Here is an 18,450-nt window from a genome sequence, read left to right as displayed (position 1 = left end):
TGTGTGTGTGTGTGTATTCACCAGTGGAATAAACACAGTAGTGTGTGTGTGTGTGTGTGTGTGTGTATTCACCAGTGGAATAAACACAGTAGTGTGTGTGTGTGTGTGTGTGTGTGTGTATTCACCAGTGGGATAAACACAGTAGTGTGTGTGTGTGTGTGTGTGTGTGTGTGTATTCACCAGTGGAATAAACACAGTAGTGTGTGTGTGTGTGTGTGTGTGTGTGTGTGTGTTCACCAGTGGAATAAACACAGTAGTGTGTGTGTGTGTGTTCACCAGTGGGATAAACACAATAGTGTGTGTGTGTGTGTGTGTGTGTGTGTGTGTGTTCATCAGCGGGACAAACACAATAGTGTGTGTGTGTGTGTGTGTTCACCAGTGGAATAAACACAGTAGTGTGTGTGTGTGTGTGTGTGTGTGTATTCACCAGTGGGATAAACACAGTAGTGTGTGTGTGTGTGTGTTCACCAGTGGGATAAACACAATAGTGTGTGTGTGTGTGTGTGTGTGTGTGTGTGTGTGTGTTCATCAGCGGGACAAACACAATAGTGTGTGTGTGTGTGTGTGTGTTCACCAGTGGGACCAACACAGTTGTGTGTTTGTGTGTGTGTGTGTGTGTGTTTATTTATTAAATTTCTTTATAGAACTTATCATGTATTTCCTTCTACTTTTCTTATACTTGCACTGAGCAGCTGTAACACACAACCCTGGGATGAATGAAGTTTTCTGAATCTGATTGTGATTTCCACGGTGGAAGTTCCGTTTTGAAGTGGGTGAAGCATTAGTATGACTCAGACTGTGCCGTCCACAGGTGCTCTGACAGCAGCAGAGAACACCAACAGCTGTGTCCAGAACACTGCTGTTTACTTATGGAGCCACAGTGGGGCCAAAAGTTTTGAAATTTGAAACTGAAAATTCAAGTTTTGATCTTGAATTTTGAAAAATGCAACAATGTTTTCAAATTCAAAATAAGTGTATGAAAAGGTTTTTTCAGGTTAAATATAATTTTGATTCACTTCGGTAATTCCTTCGAATAAATTATTTATTTTAATTTTTCACTTTCATATATATTTTGATATTTGAGGTTTAACTTTTTTTCAGTTGCATGTTTTATCTTTTCACATTCAGATCTTAGTTTTTACAGTTTCAAATATTTTTTCACTTTCAGATCTTTTTTTTTTTTTTTTTTTCAGTTTCAGACTTTTGGCCCTGATGGAGGGCGTGGCCTCAACTGAGAGGGGTGTGGAATCATGAGTGACAGCATAACAAAAAGACTTAGGGACCCTCCCACTCATGTTGCCTTCAGGGAGCGTTGAAACTAAAGCACTTCAGACTCATCACTTTATATACACCATATTCACATCACTGGCAGTGAAAAAGCTGATGCCAGGGACAAAGTTGGATTTAAAAAGCTGTTTTAGACAGTCCTGAGCACCATTTCCAGTATAAGTGATAAAATACATTGTTGTATTTTTCTAAATTCAAGATCAAAACTTGGATTTTAAATTTCAAATTTTATTTTTTCAATTACAAAATGTTTGGCCCCAACATGGCTCCATAGTTCCTCTGACAAAGGGAGTGGCCTCTGGTCTTTATGATCGGTCCAAGTCCAGAGTCCGAGGGCTGGGTTACAACACGACCCAAACAGATTTAACCCGGGGAAGGGTTTGATATCAGAGTGAATTTCCTGCCTTGATATCAGCTCATGCAGATGAATGTAGATGTGATGAGCATGTGTCCTGTGTAAACAGAAGCCTCCGAGGTGTGGCAGCTCAGACTCACATCTGAACCAAGCACGGCTTCCAAAAGAAGAACAATACTGGATACAACAGAACACAACATGAACACGTAAGTGTTCTGTTTGGTGCTATGTGTACAAGTGTCAGAACAGAGTTTATTTTCTCTGATGCACCGCTGAGACGGACATGTGATCACAAACTGACCAAAGCACTTCATTCAGAACATCACTGGTTTACAGAAGGAAATGAAACGTACCTGAAATGAAGACGGAAAGCGTTCCCCCTGGATCTGCACTGACCAAAAACATCAACAACACGTACGGGTGTCAGAGCTGAGTGAGGAGGAGGAGGAGGAGGAGGATGGATGGTGTTGGTGTAATGCACATGATGAAGGCTTGAAGGGGTGGGGCTATCCACATCCACATCTTCCATTAGTGACACCAGATCCACCCATTATAAGAAGAGGGGGGAGGGGGGAGAGGAGGAGAGGAGGGGAGGAGAGAGGAGAGGAGCAGGAGCAGGAGCAGGAGCAGGAGCAGGAGCAGGAGCAGGAGCAGGAGAGGAGAGGAGAGGAGAGGAGAGGAGAGGAGAGGAGAGGAGAGGAGAGGAGAGGAGAGGAGAGGAGAGGAGAGGAGAGGAGAGGAGAGGAGGACTCTATAGCTAATAAGATAAGATAAGATATTCCTTTATTGATCCCACAATGGGGAAATTCACAGTGTTATCAGCAGCAAACATACACATAAACATGTAAAACAAACAGTCGTATAAATTTAAATAAAAAAGTGTTTAAAAGGAGAGTGCAAATACGGTTTGATATGAATGTAGTGCAAACGATTATAAATATAAAAAAATATATATAAATACGGATTTGAATATATACAGATTTGGACAGGTGTGGTTTTAGATATATAAATATGGTGCCTATAGACAGTGACGCACAGCATAAATGGAATGGAGGGAGGGTTGTTATTCCTCCACATATGTGGTGATCTACTGGGAGCAGGACTGGTTGTTCAGTCTGACAGCAGAGGGAAGGAAGGACCTGCGGTATCTGTCCTTCGTACAGCGTGGGTGAAGAAGCCGGTCACTGATGGTGCTTTCTAGGGCTCTTACAGTCTCATGTAGGGGGTAGGAGACATTGTCCATGACTGATGACCGCTTCGCTGTCATTCTTCTGTCCCCCACCACCTCGACTGGATGGAGACTGCAGCCTAGAACCGAACCGGCTTTCTTCACCAGTTTGTTCAGTCTTTTCCTCTCTGCTGCCGTCATGCTGCTGCTCCAGCAGACCACACTGTAGAGGATGGCCAATGCAACTACAGACTCATAAAAGGTCCTCAGGAGAGCTTCCTGCACTCCAAAGGACCTCAGTCTCCGCAGTAGGTGGAGTTTGCTCTGGCCCTTCTTGATAAAGAGCCTGGGTGTTGGCAGCCCAGTCCAGGTTCTGGTTCAGGTGAACACTCAGGTACTTTTAAGGGTCCACTATCTCAATGTCTGTCCCCTGGATGTTCACCGGAGAGGGAGGGGAGGCCTTGTGCCAGTGAAAGTCCACCACCAGCTCCTCTTGTTTTTCCAGCATTAATCTGGAGGCAGTTCTGCTGGCACCAGGCCACAAAGTTCTGGTTCAGTTTTCGGTACTCATTTTCATCTCCATTGTTGATAAGACCGACAATAGCTGAGTCATCCGAGAACTTTTGTAGGTGGCAGTTTGTTGTGTGGTGTGTGAAGTCGGCAGTGTAAATGGTGAACAGGGGAGGGGCCAGGATGGTCCCCTGTGGAGCCCCTGTGCTGCAGACGCCAGTAATATATACATATATATATATATATATATATATATATATATATAGAGAGAGAGAGAGAGAGAGAGAGAGAGAGAGAGAGAGAGAGAGAGAGAGAGAGAGAGAGAGAGAGAGAGAGAGAGAGTTTGATAGACATATCACTGTTGAATCATTTTGATGGGTCGGTTAAAATGATTGGATGGTATTTTTTCAGTCCTGTCCATTCCACAGGTGACTATATTTTTATTTTAGAGCTTTTAAATAATTGGTTGTAATTGGGGTGTGAAGAGAATTTTAAGCAATATAGTAAAAAAAAAAATGCTCCAGGAAAACATCTTGCACCCCACTTTCAACTAAAAGTGCCAGGAAAAGACAGAACGGCTTTTGCAAAATATAAGGAAGTTCACATCAGAAGAAGCTGAACAGTATTTATGTGACTCCAAAGAGAAATGTAGTTTGGCCAAGAAAAAAAGTCATTAACAAAATCATGTTAGTAAAAACTTAGCCTGGTGTTGCTGTACTCTTATCTGTGTGTTTTTTTTTTTTTTTTTGTAAAGGATGATATAAAGAGGGGCAGAGCCACTGCTCTGATCTGAAATCATGTGTCTGGTTTGAACTGTACTTGTCTGTTCTTTGTCTTGAAGACCACATCACTGGAACTGTACCAGACTGAGAATGTGTGTGTTTGTTGAATTATTATTTTTTTCTTCTCTTGTAATCACGAAATCTATCATCACAAATTTGAATGATGATTCAACCAAATTAAATGGAACAGAATTCTAATAACATGTTTTTTTTTTCAACTACAGTCCAAGAGTTTAACTCCAACCAAATCTGACTGTCCCCATGATCCAGCAAATGACTGACTTCAAATCTGTGGCAAAGGCCGAACGTTTGTGTTAAGACTGGAAGTACGAGGTCTGAACCCAAATGCACGACCCACAGACAAAAATACAATGTAATTGTGTTTATTAAACACAGACAGAAAATACAGTTCACACAAAAAGGTTATGGGTGAGTCCTCAGTGAAACTGCTTCGTGGATTCGTCACAGCGTCCAAACCCGAATGAGAAAGCCCACGGCCCGGGTCAGGAGCACACGAGAGGAACCCGACTAGGGAAAAACAAAGGAGCGTCAGGAGACAGACCAGGTCATACACAGAGAGGCAGGCAGACAGGCAACAGGACATTGGGGAAAGGCAAACTCACGTACCGTTTATCCAGGCAAAAAGGTCGAACACGGGAGTGGATACTGAGGCAGAGGAACAGACAGGGGTCAGGCAAAAACTCTGGCGTCGAGGAAACAATCCGGGTCAAAAACAGACAGGCAGGCAGACGAACAGGATCCAAAGAAGCGTTGGTAAGTAGACACACAAAGGTGAATACGAACTGGCGACGAACAGGGGAAAACACAGGGCTTAAATACACAAAAGGGAGGGAAGACAATGAGACACAGGTGGAACGAATCAGGGCGGGGACAGGTAATCAGCAACAGGTGGAACAATCAGGGAAGGGAAGCAAAGACACCAGACATGACCCAAGAGGAGAACTTAACAAAATAAAACAGGAAATGACAGACAAGACAGACAAAACAGGCAGAAGTCCGGGGACTGATTTGACAGTTTGTGGTCTGACAGAAGCATTAGCAAATATTAGAGATGGACTGTGGATAACAGAAGGGTTATCAGTTGGACATATGTCCATCACACACACCCAGGGATTATAGACACATAGGTACTCAACTACAGGGGAAAAGATGCTGAGAAAGATCCTACTGGGGTAACAGAGTAAAGTACTGGGGTAATAGAGTAAAGTCCAGACAGAGGGTTGGATGTTCTGTTGAACTGGTCGACTTCTCCCACAGACAAAGGCCAGTGTTCCCCTGATCAGAGGAACAGCTGCTCCACTGTTGTCTGAACGCTACAGCCGGTCTGATCTGAAAGGTTCAGTCTGTACGTTTCATGTGAGCTCATGTTCTTATATCAAGTTTGAGTTGGGCAAAGTTGGGCATCACCATCTTTTTTAGGAAATCAGAGATGCTCATATTTGGAGAGGAGGGTAAATCCAGGAAAGACAAAAGTGTGAAACTTGCTAAATTCCTGAAACAGCTAATGAACACAGACCTGTTTAACAGCAGTTCGATCATCAGCAGCTATCTGACAGGTCATATACGCCAATGAGAAGAATGAACGTTCTCTGGACAGAGGCTTTTAGTCCCATGGTGCAGGATAAAGCCGAATAAAAGCAGCTTTGCTCCTGTCGTCACGACATTTCTCTTTATTTTATTCTTTTATTTATCCTATTTCTTCACTCTATTTATTATTGTGACTTTTAAATTTTAAAAGTTTATGTTCTTATCCTGTTTTATTTCAGACACTGTTTTTATTTCCCTAAGTTTTTTGTTTGTGTGTGTGTGCGTGTGTTTTATTGCGTTTTGTCGTTATTTATCTGGATCTTCTTTATTTTTTCTTGTCTTTTTACTTATCCTTGCCTCTATATTGGTGAATGCTGGAACACTGAGCACTTTTTGTCTTGACAATCAGGTACCTGCCTGTCAGGTTCCGTGTGTGTTTTGTAATGGAATGCCAAATGGAATCCTTTTTTTCTGCAAAACAAATCTACCCACAGGTATAATTAAAGTAACTTTGAACCTTGAACCTGAATATGATAAATTTATGCCAACAGAGCAGGTATTGTTATGAAGAACCAGTAAACTTCATGACAGAATCCTCCAATGGTCTTCTCAACCACAACTACAGTAGAACAGTATGTGGGGGGAAAAATACCTTTAATTTAATAAACGCAACATTCAGCCTACAGTAGCTGTCAAGTATGAGCCACATAACAGACACAAAGGAGAATGTTCAACGCTACACAGCTGTCGTAAATGGGGAAATTACTTATAGACACTGAAACCAGGCGATAAATATGTTTATTTCTGATGCAAAGTTGAATTTTTTGACATTGGTGTCTTTAAAGATAAAGTCACTGAAGGAGTCAGCTCCAAGTGGTCATTCCAGGAACAGTAAGCAGCACCTGCTCTTGTGCACATGCACCACACACTGGTCAAATGAATGTTCTCAACGGGCTTCAGTTACAGGAAAGACTGTAAAGGGCTGCGTGAGTGGCTCAAAAAGTCATGTTGTAGATATTGTCGATTGATGTCATTTTCTGTTGCGATGAACAAAAGTCTGTTTACTTGATTATAATCAAGTAAACAGATACTTCTTTATTTGATAATTATCAAAGAAAATGCACAGATTAATGTTCATTTTGAAATGTGGATTTTTTTTTTCAGCTCAAACACACAATATTTTTTCATAGCCTACAGTTTATACTTTCAGTGTATAAATGCACAGTAACAGCAAAGTAGCTTTAATCACTAGGTAAATATAAATGTAGTTGAACTGCCAGCACACTACTGCCACATGAAGTGAACCCACCGTTTAGACCAGTGATGTGTGAGCAGCTTCATGTCAGATCAGAGTCAGATCTATAAATATATGAACCCAAAAGAGCATCTGATTCACCATTTGACTGGTAACAGTTAACAGGTTATGTTTCACATCTAATCATCATTCTTTACACATACATACAGGGGTTGGACAAAATAATGGAAACACCTTCACCTCAAGATGATAATGCCCCAATCCATACAGCTAGAATTGTTAAAGAATGGCATGAGGAACATTCTAATGAAGTTGAGCATCTCGTATGGCCGGCACAGTCCCCAGACCTCAACATTATTGAGCATTTATGGTCAGTTTTAGAGATTCAAGTAAGACGTCGGTTTCCACCGCCATCGTCTCTAAAAGAGTTGGAGGGTATTCTAACTGAAGAATGGCTTAAAATTCCTTTGGAAACAATTCACAAGTTGTATGAATCAATACCTCGGAGAATTGAGGCTGTAATTGCAGCAAAAGGCGGACCTACACCATATTACATTATATTTTGTTGATTTTTTTGAGGTGTTTCCATTATTTTGTCCAACCCCTGTACATGCAGAAATCCAGTTTCCCCCATGGCCTAAATTGTTTTCCCCTGGGAGCTGAGGAAGCAGCAGAAATTCTTCTCTAATCTCCTCCCCCTGCAGTCCAAACATCTTCCATGACCAGGACAGCAGTAGGAGTGAACTGATAAGAACTGGTACCAACTCAAGGACAGAATGACCCACTGGAGTCTCTTTATGTTGCACACACATTCCACAGTTCCATAGCACATACATGCATTTCCTTGACCCAAACTCCAAATCTCATCTTCTGTCTACCTTTTACCTTTCACCCTTTCCCCCAAATTCCTTTCAAATCCACGAAAAAATTCCAGCATGTGTCCACATGCACTGAGTGAAAACTCTGTGATGTCTTATATTTGTGCTTTGCATTATCTTGTTCTTCACTGCAATTATTGAAGAAAAGGGTTCTGTGGTGGCGCACCAGTTAGGAGCAGCGGCCCCATGTCCCTAATCATGGAACTCAATTTCGTTTGATGTACTTTGTACTGTCACATGACAATATAGGCAATTCTGATTCTGATACATACGTGACGCATATTTAAGGTCAAAATTAAATTTTCAGTCAAATTATGTTAGATATGTAATCTTCCATCTTGAGATTAAGGCGGGGCCAGAAGGAAAAATAAACCAATCCCTGCACTTGAGTTGCACACTAGCAAGAAGAGCCTGTGTGCTCAGTAGCGCCCTCTGTCATGAGGCAGGAGTACTGGCTGACCCACTAACTGCCTTTTTTATGTGGTTTTATGATTGATCTGATGGACTGAACAAGTTACACACGTACAGGGTGGGGAAGCAAAATTTACAATATTTTGAGGCAGGGATTGAAAGACAGTGTATGACCAATTAGTTTATTGAAAGTCATGAGAATTGATTTGCCACAAGAAAATGTCCATAATAGAAAATGTTTTTATTCTATGTGTCCTCCTTCTTTCTCAATAACTGCCTTCACACGCTTCCTGAAACTTGCGCAAGTGTTCCTCGAATATTTGGGTGCAACTTCTCCCATTCTTCTTTAATAGTATCTTTAAGAAAGTCCACATTGCTGTGTGATGTTCTATTGGGAGCATGTTCTAAAACGCCCCAAACAGCAGAATCCAGAGGGTTTAGATCTGGGCTAGAAGGCGGCCATAAACATGATTCCCAAAAATTGCTAAAGTTGGATTTGTTGCTGTTGTCAACAAGTGTTTTGGTGTTCTTGTGTAAGATTTTAACTTCAAATCATATTTTACTGCATTTCTAACGGTCTTGTTGTCTACCTCAAGTTCAATTGCCATTTTTCTCATGGATTTGGTTGGATCCTTTAGGATTTTGGATTTGAGAGCTTTAATAAAAGCTTTGGTACGTTTTTTGTTGCTTCCTCCACTTCCAGACTTTCTGGTAATAGTTTTGCTCATAGTCATTCTCTTCTTTCCATTATAAACAGTCTTTATGGACACTCCAACTATTTTTGAAATCTCCTTTGGTGTGACGAGTGCATTCAGCAAATCACACACTCTTTGACGTTTGCTTTCCTGATTACTCATATGGGCAAAAGTTTCTGAAAAGGTATGGATAATAGTGTTAGGTATGATTATGACATCAATATATGTTTGGTTTCAAAACAACTGACATAGTGCCTGCTGAGAAAAAAACAACTAAATGTTCATTGTAAATTTTGCTTCCCCATCCTGTATATTTTATACATTATTCAGACTATGGAACGTCAGGGCAAAGAATCACCGTGTTTGAAACCATTTTATTGGTGGTATTCACAGAGACAGAAACACACTGTAATCGTATGGGACACCAGCAGTGTTTGTTTTGGATGAACCAACCCAAGCTGAGGCTCAGCTCACTGCTGCTGCTGCACCATGACTCTCTTCCCTGTATTTGAACAGGAAATGCAGAAATTCCACAATTCCATAATTTTAGATTGAAAAATAATCAAAATGATTGAAATCATATGCAAAAGAAGTGTATAGTTCAGATCATCAGACAAATATCAACTTGTATTTTATTTGATCATTATGTGTTTTGTTTTGTTTTTTCTTTTGATGATGACTGCACCTCACCTGTTTAGACTACATGTCATTCAGTCAAATTCCATTCAACACTGACAACCACTAATCACGGGGCATTAGTGGAGTACAGAAAACATGTTGGTATTCAGCAGAATCACTGCGGTACTGGTGAACACACCCAAAAACCCTGACAAACCCAGCTCCAGGCCCTGAACGCCTCCTCTGGCACCTGGGGCTTTGTTTGGTGGTTTTGGTGTGGTTGGCATATTTTTCTTCAGAAACTTTTCAGAGTAAAGCATGTAGAGCTCCAAGCATCTCCTGACTTTCATCTGCTCTATGAGGGCTGGGTAACCAATCTGCACTATGCTGACGGTTTCATCATCATCATCATCATGTGCAGCAGAATTCTGAGCAGCCTTTGGAGCTGTAGACACAGGACTGGCCTCAGGTTGATTTGGAGGGCGAGGAGTGGAGGGTGCAGAGGTTGAGCTTTGATTTGTGGGGCTGTTCTTAGTCTGCGTTGTGTTGTTGACAGTGTCAGAGGAGACCGTGGTAGGTGTGTTAGTGGTTGCATTTGTTGTGGTTATTATTGCTGCTGCTGCTGTGGTTGTTGTTGTTGCTGTGGTTGTTGTGGTAGCTGGCTTGTCTTTCTGTTGTCTGTTCTCTGCAGGCAGAAGGTCTGTCCTTTTCATGCACAGGTTCATGTGGGTCTCATAGTTCTGTGGGGGTGTACTATACTTGTAGTCTCTGCTGTAGTCATTGTCATCAGTAGACTTCACACCATACCTTCTGTACATGTAGTAGTTGTAGTAGTATTCCTCTTGGGGGTTATGGAAGTCAAAGTGGGGCCGAGGAAACCTTCCTAGACCATAGCCCAGGGCCATTCCTGCTACAGCCCCTCCAGCTGCTGCCATCATTGCACTGCGTCCAAACCCTTTAGACTTTTCTGATGGAGAGTATCCCATTCCATGGACTGACTGTGAAAATGGAGAGCCACCTCTAGTACCATACCCTCCATACCCAAAGCTGCCGCCATAATGAGGACTCAAAATTGGATTGTTTGGGTTTTGATTGATGTATCCCCCTGGATATACTCTATTAGCTCCATAACTTCCGTAGCCACCATGACCTCCATAACTTCCAGAGTATGGGGAGCCTGGTGCTGGGTATCCACCAGCCGAGTATCCTGGCTGTTGAGGGTAACCTGCTGGTTGGTGGGGGTAACCCCCTGGTTGCTGGGGGTAACTTCCTGGTTGGTGGGGGTAACCTCCTGGTTGCTGGGGGTAACCCCCTGGTTGCTGGGGGTAACCTCCTGGTTGGTGGGGGTAACCCCCTGGTTGCTGGGGGTAACCTCCTGGTTGGTGGGGGTAACCCCCTGGTTGCTGGGGGTAACCCCCTGGTTGGCGGGGGTAACCTGCTGGCTGCTGGGGGTAACCCCCTGGTTGCTGGGGGTAACCTCCTGGTTGCTGGGGGTAACCCCCTGGTTGGCGGGGGTAACCTGCTGGTTGCTGGGGGTAACCCCCTGGTTGCTGGGGGTAACCCGCTGGTTGCTGGGGGTAACCTCCTGGTTGCTGGGGGTAACCCGCTGGTTGCTGGGGGTAACCTCCTGGTTGCTGGGGGTAACCCCCTGGTTGGCGGGGGTAACCTCCTGGTTGCTGGGGGTTACTTCCTTGATTAGGATAACTCCCAGGTCTGTCTTGATAGGACCCTCCTTGCTTGAACTGATTGACTTTAGATTTGTTATCTGTGTAATCTTTTGTTTTCGGGGGCTTTTTAAAGCCAAATATTTTCCCAGCCAGTCCTCCTTTACCTTTTCCCTTTGCCAGAGTAAAATGACACTGAACCAGGAGAAGGACCAGGCACAGGACAGTGACAACAGCTGGTTTCATCTTTGCACTGCAGAGATAAGAAGTGGGGAAAAATATTATTATAGTTTCTGGATTTTTAATTTTATTTTACCTTTATTTAACCAGGAAGTCCCACTGAGATAAGAAATCTGTTTTGCAAGGCAGACGTGTCCACGGTGTCAGCCATACAAAGTCCAAACAACATAAAACACATACATGATACTCAATGAACAATAAAACACAAAAACAACTATTCAACCACAATGGACTCCAGACAAACAGTGACATTCTGCATTCTCCATGATACTTTAAAAATCATTAACAGAGATGAATGGATGTAGTTTAACAGTCTTTGGAAGATTATTCCATGACCATGATGCATGATGGGAAAATGTTGTTTTTCCAAAGTGTTGTTATCTACGGATGGTTAATGATGTCCAGCCCACTAAGTCACAGAGAATGCAGTGGTGACAGAGATTCTGCATTCGAAATGAAATGTAAAGAAGCATGATCCACTGAATAGAGGCTCCTTCAAGTGGAGGTTTCTGCATATCTGAACAGCAGATCTCAATGGACCATCAGATGTATAAATTCTTAAATTGTCAAAATTTTGCAAGCAAGCTTTTGATAAAATCATAAACTTTGTTTTCTGGGCATTTAAAACCCATTTTAGACCCTCTAGAGCTCTTTGTAAAAGTTGAAATGCAGCCTGGAGTTCTTCTACGGCCTGTGCTGCAGAGGGCGCCGATGTATAGATGACTGTGTCATCAGCATACAGACGCAATTTAGTTTGAATGTCTTTACCTAACTCATTTATAAAAGTACAAAACAAAATAGGAGCCAACATAGAACCTTGGGGAACACCTTTAGTTATACCAAGAAAGTCTGATTTATGGCCTCTGCTTGGACACACTGAGTCCAACCTGGTAAGTCATTTTTAAGCCATTTAAAAGCTTTTAAGCTAAAGCCAGTATTCCTGAGTTTGTGTAGAAGTAGTTCATGATCCACTGAGTCAAACGCTTTAGAGAGATCAACACAATGCTGTTTTCTGTCCGAGGAGCCAATCAGATCATTTGTCACGGCCATAGCAGCAGTGATAGAACTATGACCACTTCTAAAACCAGACCGAAACTCACAGAAGATATTTTTATCAGATAAAAACTGTTTCAACTGTAAATTAACCTGAGTTTCAAGGAGCTTAACCAGGACTGAAAGTTTGGAAATGGGGCGGTAGTTGTTTAACTCAGAAGGGTTTCCACCTTTAGAAAATGGGCAAACCAATGCAGATTTCCAAATTCTAGGTACTGTATGTGATTGACGACTGGAATTGAAAATATGTGCAACAGGTTCAGCAACAATGTCTGCATCCATCTTAGGAGGTCAGGATCCAGGTCATCTGGACCTGCAGAGTTCTTGTGATTGATGTCTTTCAGAGCTTTATGGACTTGAGTAACTGAAATTGGTGTAAAATCCAACAAATCTGGGTTTCCAGCTGTTCGTGGAGTGGAAGAGGATGGGGCAGAGGTATTTACATCAGAACTGTTCAACACAGACCCTGCACTGATAAAGTGCTTCTTAAATGGATTCCCAATGGCAGCTTTGTCCTTTAATTCAACTGAGTCAACCAGAATGTTTTCAGGAAGGCATTAGTATTTGACAGAGATGGGATTTTTTTCCAGAACTTTGATGGATTATTTAGGTTCTCTGTGACTGACTTTAAATAAAACACAGATTTAGATTTTATGATTTTACTGCCAAGAACTCCTGGTCTGTTTAAAAGCTCACTCACTTGCTGAACTGAACATTCGGAGTTTCTTTTTATTGAAAAATACACATTTTTTCCTGAAGCTCCACTGTAGTTATGTGTAGTGGTCGGGATTTTACCGCCACCTTGTAGGGGTTATTAATTACTTCCATCTGGGGAGGAGTGAGCAAGGTGGGATCTGGGTCCCCCTTACCCAATACCTAAAGCCTCAGTGCTCCAGAGTATGAGCAGGTTGTATCCTGTCCAGCAGCCTAGCCTTAGCACAGCTTAGATTAGATGAGGAGAGGAGGGCTTCAGGATATATCTAACATCTGGTGGCAGCCTGAAGGGTGTATGGTGTATGAGAGCTGGATGCTGAACTACTCTGACACCACCCCTATTTCCCAAATCTAACTGAACAGGTGAGGTGCCCCCACCCCCAGTTAGACAGAATATTATGAACAAGAAATGGTAACATTTATTACCACAATAATGAATGAAAATAATAGCAAGGTTTTAACCCATAATAACAAGGCTAAAGCAGTTTTTTAAGAAAAATAATAATAACAATTCACAAAAAAAACAATATTCTCTTCTGCAAATAGCCAGAGTTTCAATACACAACCCTACATTCACTTAGAACAACCTTTGAATCACTTTTTGAGATAAATTTCACCGCGTGAGCTCTCACCTCAAGACAAATGTAAAACATATTCCGCTCAAAGTCTTTCAAACAGGAAAAAATAACATTCTGATGAGCAATTAACACAATGACAGAGTGGGTTTGTTGTGAATATGTGTGTGTGTGTGTGTGTGTGTGTGTGAATGGAGAATGCACATGAAAGCAGTTCTGGTCCTCTCTCTCCAAGCACAAATGTATGTAAGTGTGTGAATGGAAGCAGCTTCAGTTCAGTTCAGTTCAGTCAAGCGCTGTGTGTGTGAACGTGTGAGTGTGTGCGCTAGGTGGCAGTCCAGTGCCTCTCCGAGCGCAAAAAGGTGTGTGTGTAGTTGTGTATTTTAGTGCAGCTTCAGTTCAGTTTGGTTTAGTTTAGTTCAGTTTAGTTTAGTTCAGTTCACTTTAGTTTAGTTTAGTTCAGTTCAGTTCATACCGCGCTAATACCCATGGATCAGTCAGTGTGAATGGTGGTGTGTGTGTGTGTGTGTGTGTGTGTGTTGATGTTACCCACAAACTGCCTAAGTCCCGTCCAGAGTGTTAAGTGGATGTCAGGGTAAACCACATCACAGACTTAACCCCAGACTCACAGAACAGATGCCAGCTCCTCTACTGGTCGGAGGGAAAACAGGAACTGGGGATAACACCGCCACTTGTGGCAGTCCAAGGGGAAGACGGTATTCCACTATCAGCGCTCCAAGCAGTGATTACACACTTGACTAAACAGAATCACGCCGGAGTAAAACTTTTATACTATTTCGAACGGTCTACACGACAAACACGTGCACTAGACGCACTTGTTAACACTCTTCCAGATGTCCTCATCATGGTAGTCCATTAGCGCGCCGCCATTGTAGCTCCACATGGCCGCGGCAGCAGGTAGCTTAGCCTCAATTCACTTCAGTGTCTGAACTACCAAAGAAAACGGGATTTAAACGTAACTGTTTTACTGACCTCTAGCTTTGGTATCCACTAAGACGGTTCATTAAACCATGCTTTTCCTCCAGACTTTAGCACAGTGCAGCATTCGCATAGCTACCACTCCGTTCATGGCGCTCCACCACGTCTCTCTCTCTCTGCCCATGCACACCTCACCTCAATTTTATCTCGTTTTATTTATTTATTTATTTTTTCAGTTTTAAACTTTAAATTAACAGTTTAATCTCATAAATAGAAAAGAAATATTTGTGAAATTATGATACATTTGCACATGTATTTTGACTGTATTTTTCTGTGAAAAAAAGAAAAAAAATTCTTTTAAAAAATTGAAATTTTGTGGTTATTCACAGTTACAGTTACAATGTAAAATTGCTACTTTACAGTGTTACATGTACCCCATGTGTCTCCCCCTACCTCCCCCCTCTCCCCCAGTCTCTCTCTATCTCTATCGCTCTCTCTTTTCTCCTCCTTTACTCTCTCTCTTTAACCCCAACTGGTCCAGGCAGACGTCCATCCTTCAGGAGTCTGGCTCTGCTCCAGGTTTCTGCTGTTAAACGTCGTTTTTCCTTCCACTGTCACCAGTCGCTAGTGTTTGCTCCTGGAGGATTCTGTTGGGTTTCTGTAAATTTGATTTGATTTTGATTTGATTTGATAAAGCACTTTGTGACTCTGTCTGTGAAAAGTGCTCTATAAATAAAATTTACTTACTTAGTTACTTACAGTTTTTTCGTGCTATTTTACATATGTCATGTAAAATCACAGTCCATTTTTATCATTTCATTGATATTTTCCTGTATCTTAAAAATACAGGAAAAATCTATAAAATAAACAGAGAAAATTCCGTTAAATTACAAATAATACAAAATTACATGTTTGTAGTTGATCTCATTACAGATGCTCTTACTTCTCCAACCCAACGCCACAGTGCAACACCACCCCAAATGAAAGTCATCTTAACACTGAGGGATTTGACAACAGGGAAAATGCACCAGTGCAGCAGTGATGACCTGGGTCTGTCCCAACCCTCCATCTGCAGGGTCACAACCACCTGAGGCCGCTCAGCAATCACAGACACTGATGAAAGCTGAGCCAGTTTACCCTCGTTAATACCAAATTGAGCTGAAATGTTGAAAGTTGAAAGTGCAAAAATTACCAGCACGCCAATTAATATGAGCAAATAAATAGAACTATCACTATGTGAATACTGTGCCAGTGGGCCTGAGTTTTTTCACACATTTTGTCGGATAATTTTAAAGTATAGCTTACTATTCATTTAACATATTTTCTTTTATGTGAAATATTATTTACAATTACACAGTCTTCATAAGATTAGATTCTAAGATTAAGTTTATTGATTTGAGGGTCCATCCCTTGCCCACTATCACCAAAAGTATAGTTTTTTTCTAGCTTTTAGGATCAACCAATCACAGCTGTAGCCCGTAGCAACAGGGTCAACCACACCTCCTCACTTAGATAGGACTTTCTGTCCATTCCTGCTCAGAGTTCTCTGACAGTGTTCTGGAATCACTCCTAAGCTCAGAGTCCTTGCTAGGAATTTTTAGGTTAAATTAGGAGCTCTGAGAGAGGATTCTCAGAATTTTAAGGAATACAGGCCCTGGTTAAACAAAGAATATATATACAGCCCCACCCCTTTTGTCCAAATATAGTCACTATCAGCTGTAAAACAAAACAAAACAAAAAAACCCCGACAACATAGTGACGGCAAAAATGCAAACAGGTGACTTTAAAGCAGCAGTTCATAATAAACCAATATGTGACATCACACTTCATATATATATATATATATATATATATATATGTGTGTGTGTGTGTGTGTGTAGTTAGTTTTTTTTTTTTACTACCAGCACAATGTTTGCCTCAAAGGGCTGTGCCATTCCACTGGTTGCTCTACATCTACTACACCCTTATTGCTGAAACACCACCTTATCTGTGCTCACCATTCCAAACTCCTCCTGTACTCTGGTTTCATTCACCTCCTCATTCCTAAAGCCCATATCATTCTCGGTCAATCGTCATTCCAGTTTTCTGCCGCTTATGGCTGGAATTCTTTGCATCGATCCTTCAAACTCCCCTCATTCAAACTGCTGTCGTCGTTTCAAAGATCAGTGACAGATCCACTTCTGGACCACTGCACCTGTTTGTAGCTTTCCTATTTGTTAGATGTCATTGTGATGGGTTCCACTGTCCATCTTGTTTGTTTGTTGTGTATTTTATCTGTTCTGTCGTTTGTACAGCCAACCCGTGCTGCCACTCATTGTGTTTGTGCGCTGCCTCTTGGTCAGGTCGTTATTGGAAATGAGAATCAGTTCTCAACTAATTTACCTGGATTAATAAAGATTAAATAAATAAAAATAAATGTTCATGGACTCCAAAACCAATTTCACACAAGTACTACTGCATGTGCAAAGTTTACATATGGAACCTTTAAACAGACTTTAAATGCTTATTTACCATTTTACCAAATAACTAACAGACATTAAATAAACACAGGTTAAAGAAGCATAGGCTGTGTCCATGTCTCCCCCTCATGTGATCTCTCTCTCTCTCTCTCTCTTCCTTTATCCCTCTCTCTTTAACCCCTTATCTGCTCATGTCAGTGGTCCATCCTCCAGAGTCGAAGCCTACTCCAGGTTTCTACCCGTTAAAAGTCATTTTTCCTTCTACTGTCTCCAAGTGTTCACTTCTGGAGGATTCTGTTGGTGTCTGTAAATTGGTTTAAGAATCTGGTTTATTCCAGCTCTAAATGTGAAGTGTCATGAGATAACTTTTGTTGTGATGTGACATTATAAATAAAATCTGATTGACTGATGAAGACTAAATACATGCACTGTAAAGTCTATCAGTAAAGTGAGTATTGTTACAGTTTATTTGAATCCACCTGTCTGACTGAATCTTCTGTCTAATATTTGCTAAATCACTGTACAAACATTCCCATCATCCTCTTTTTGTATCATCATTAATTTGAACACCGTGGCAGATCCAAAAAATTGAACCAGACAGAAAACAGCAAATACTCTGTTTCAAATCTTTTTCATACTGTATGCTGAAAGACAAGTATTTTTTTCCGAGAGTGCCTGTGAACAGTACAGAAAAACAAATAGGTCAAAGATTTAGATGTTACTTAAAGAGCCCGTCAGCTGAGAATTCTTTATCAGCATTCAGTTTCACGAGCACCAAGTAGTCTGTGCATAATCAAGGTGACACAGTGATACGAGTGTGTTAGTGACACTACAAAATGGAAACAAACAGACATTTGAGGTGAAAACTCCTAAAAGGAAACATCATTAACACAAAACAACAGATCGAAGCAGTTAAAAACTGAATAAGTACAGCTGCATACTAACCGTCTGAGCTTCAACAACTCTGCCTTTCGGTTCGCTTTAAAGATCACTGTCTAGACTATTTCTGTCAGACCACTCTGGGATAAAAATAGCCCCCTCCCCTGCCCTTTAAGACACACACTCACACACTAATCCACACAAATACTTTGTTTAGCTCGTCATGAAACACATTAGCAGCAGTGTCTAAAATGCAAATAAATCTGAAACAATGCCACAAGTGATTAATTACTTTGGCCGACCTAGACCCTGAACAGATTCAGAACATATATGTGTGACTTCCTGGAGCCCCACGAGTAGAACATGTGTTTTCAAGGCTGACAGTTTGTTTGCATTAGGTTCACAATAAGGAAGGAACAT

General features: G+C 41.5%; 1 protein-coding gene across 2 annotated transcripts; it reads right to left on the bottom strand.

The window, feature by feature from the left end:
* Positions 1–9,105: 9,105 nt before the first annotated feature.
* On the bottom strand, positions 9,106–18,153 carry LOC115425627 (eukaryotic translation initiation factor 4 gamma-like). 2 transcript variants are annotated; one of them, XM_030143284.1, is made up of 3 exons: positions 18,097–18,153; positions 9,626–11,424; positions 9,381–9,391 (listed from the first exon to the last, which is right to left on the bottom strand). In XM_030143284.1, the coding sequence occupies exon 2, from the start codon at positions 11,415–11,417 to the stop codon at positions 9,645–9,647; it is 1,773 nt and encodes a 590-aa protein (XP_029999144.1). In that variant the 5' UTR covers positions 11,418–11,424; positions 18,097–18,153; the 3' UTR covers positions 9,381–9,391; positions 9,626–9,644. The 2 variants fall into 2 exon arrangements, with proteins under 2 accessions (XP_029999143.1, XP_029999144.1); XM_030143283.1 differs by having other exon boundaries at positions 9,106–11,424.
* Between the last annotated feature and the right edge of the window lie 297 nt (positions 18,154–18,450).

The sequence above is a fragment of the Sphaeramia orbicularis genome, chromosome 9, assembly GCF_902148855.1.
Source record: "Sphaeramia orbicularis chromosome 9, fSphaOr1.1, whole genome shotgun sequence".
In the NCBI taxonomy this organism is placed as follows: domain Eukaryota; kingdom Metazoa; phylum Chordata; class Actinopteri; order Kurtiformes; family Apogonidae; genus Sphaeramia; species Sphaeramia orbicularis.
The sequence above is the reverse complement of the archived record's forward strand: the minus strand, read 5'-3'. Positions and strand labels throughout refer to the sequence as shown.

Coding starts and splice junctions, on each gene's coding strand:
- LOC115425627 (XM_030143283.1), bottom strand. CDS start 11,417: ATGAAACCAGCTGTTGTCACTGTCCTGTGCCTGGTCCTTCTCCTGGTT.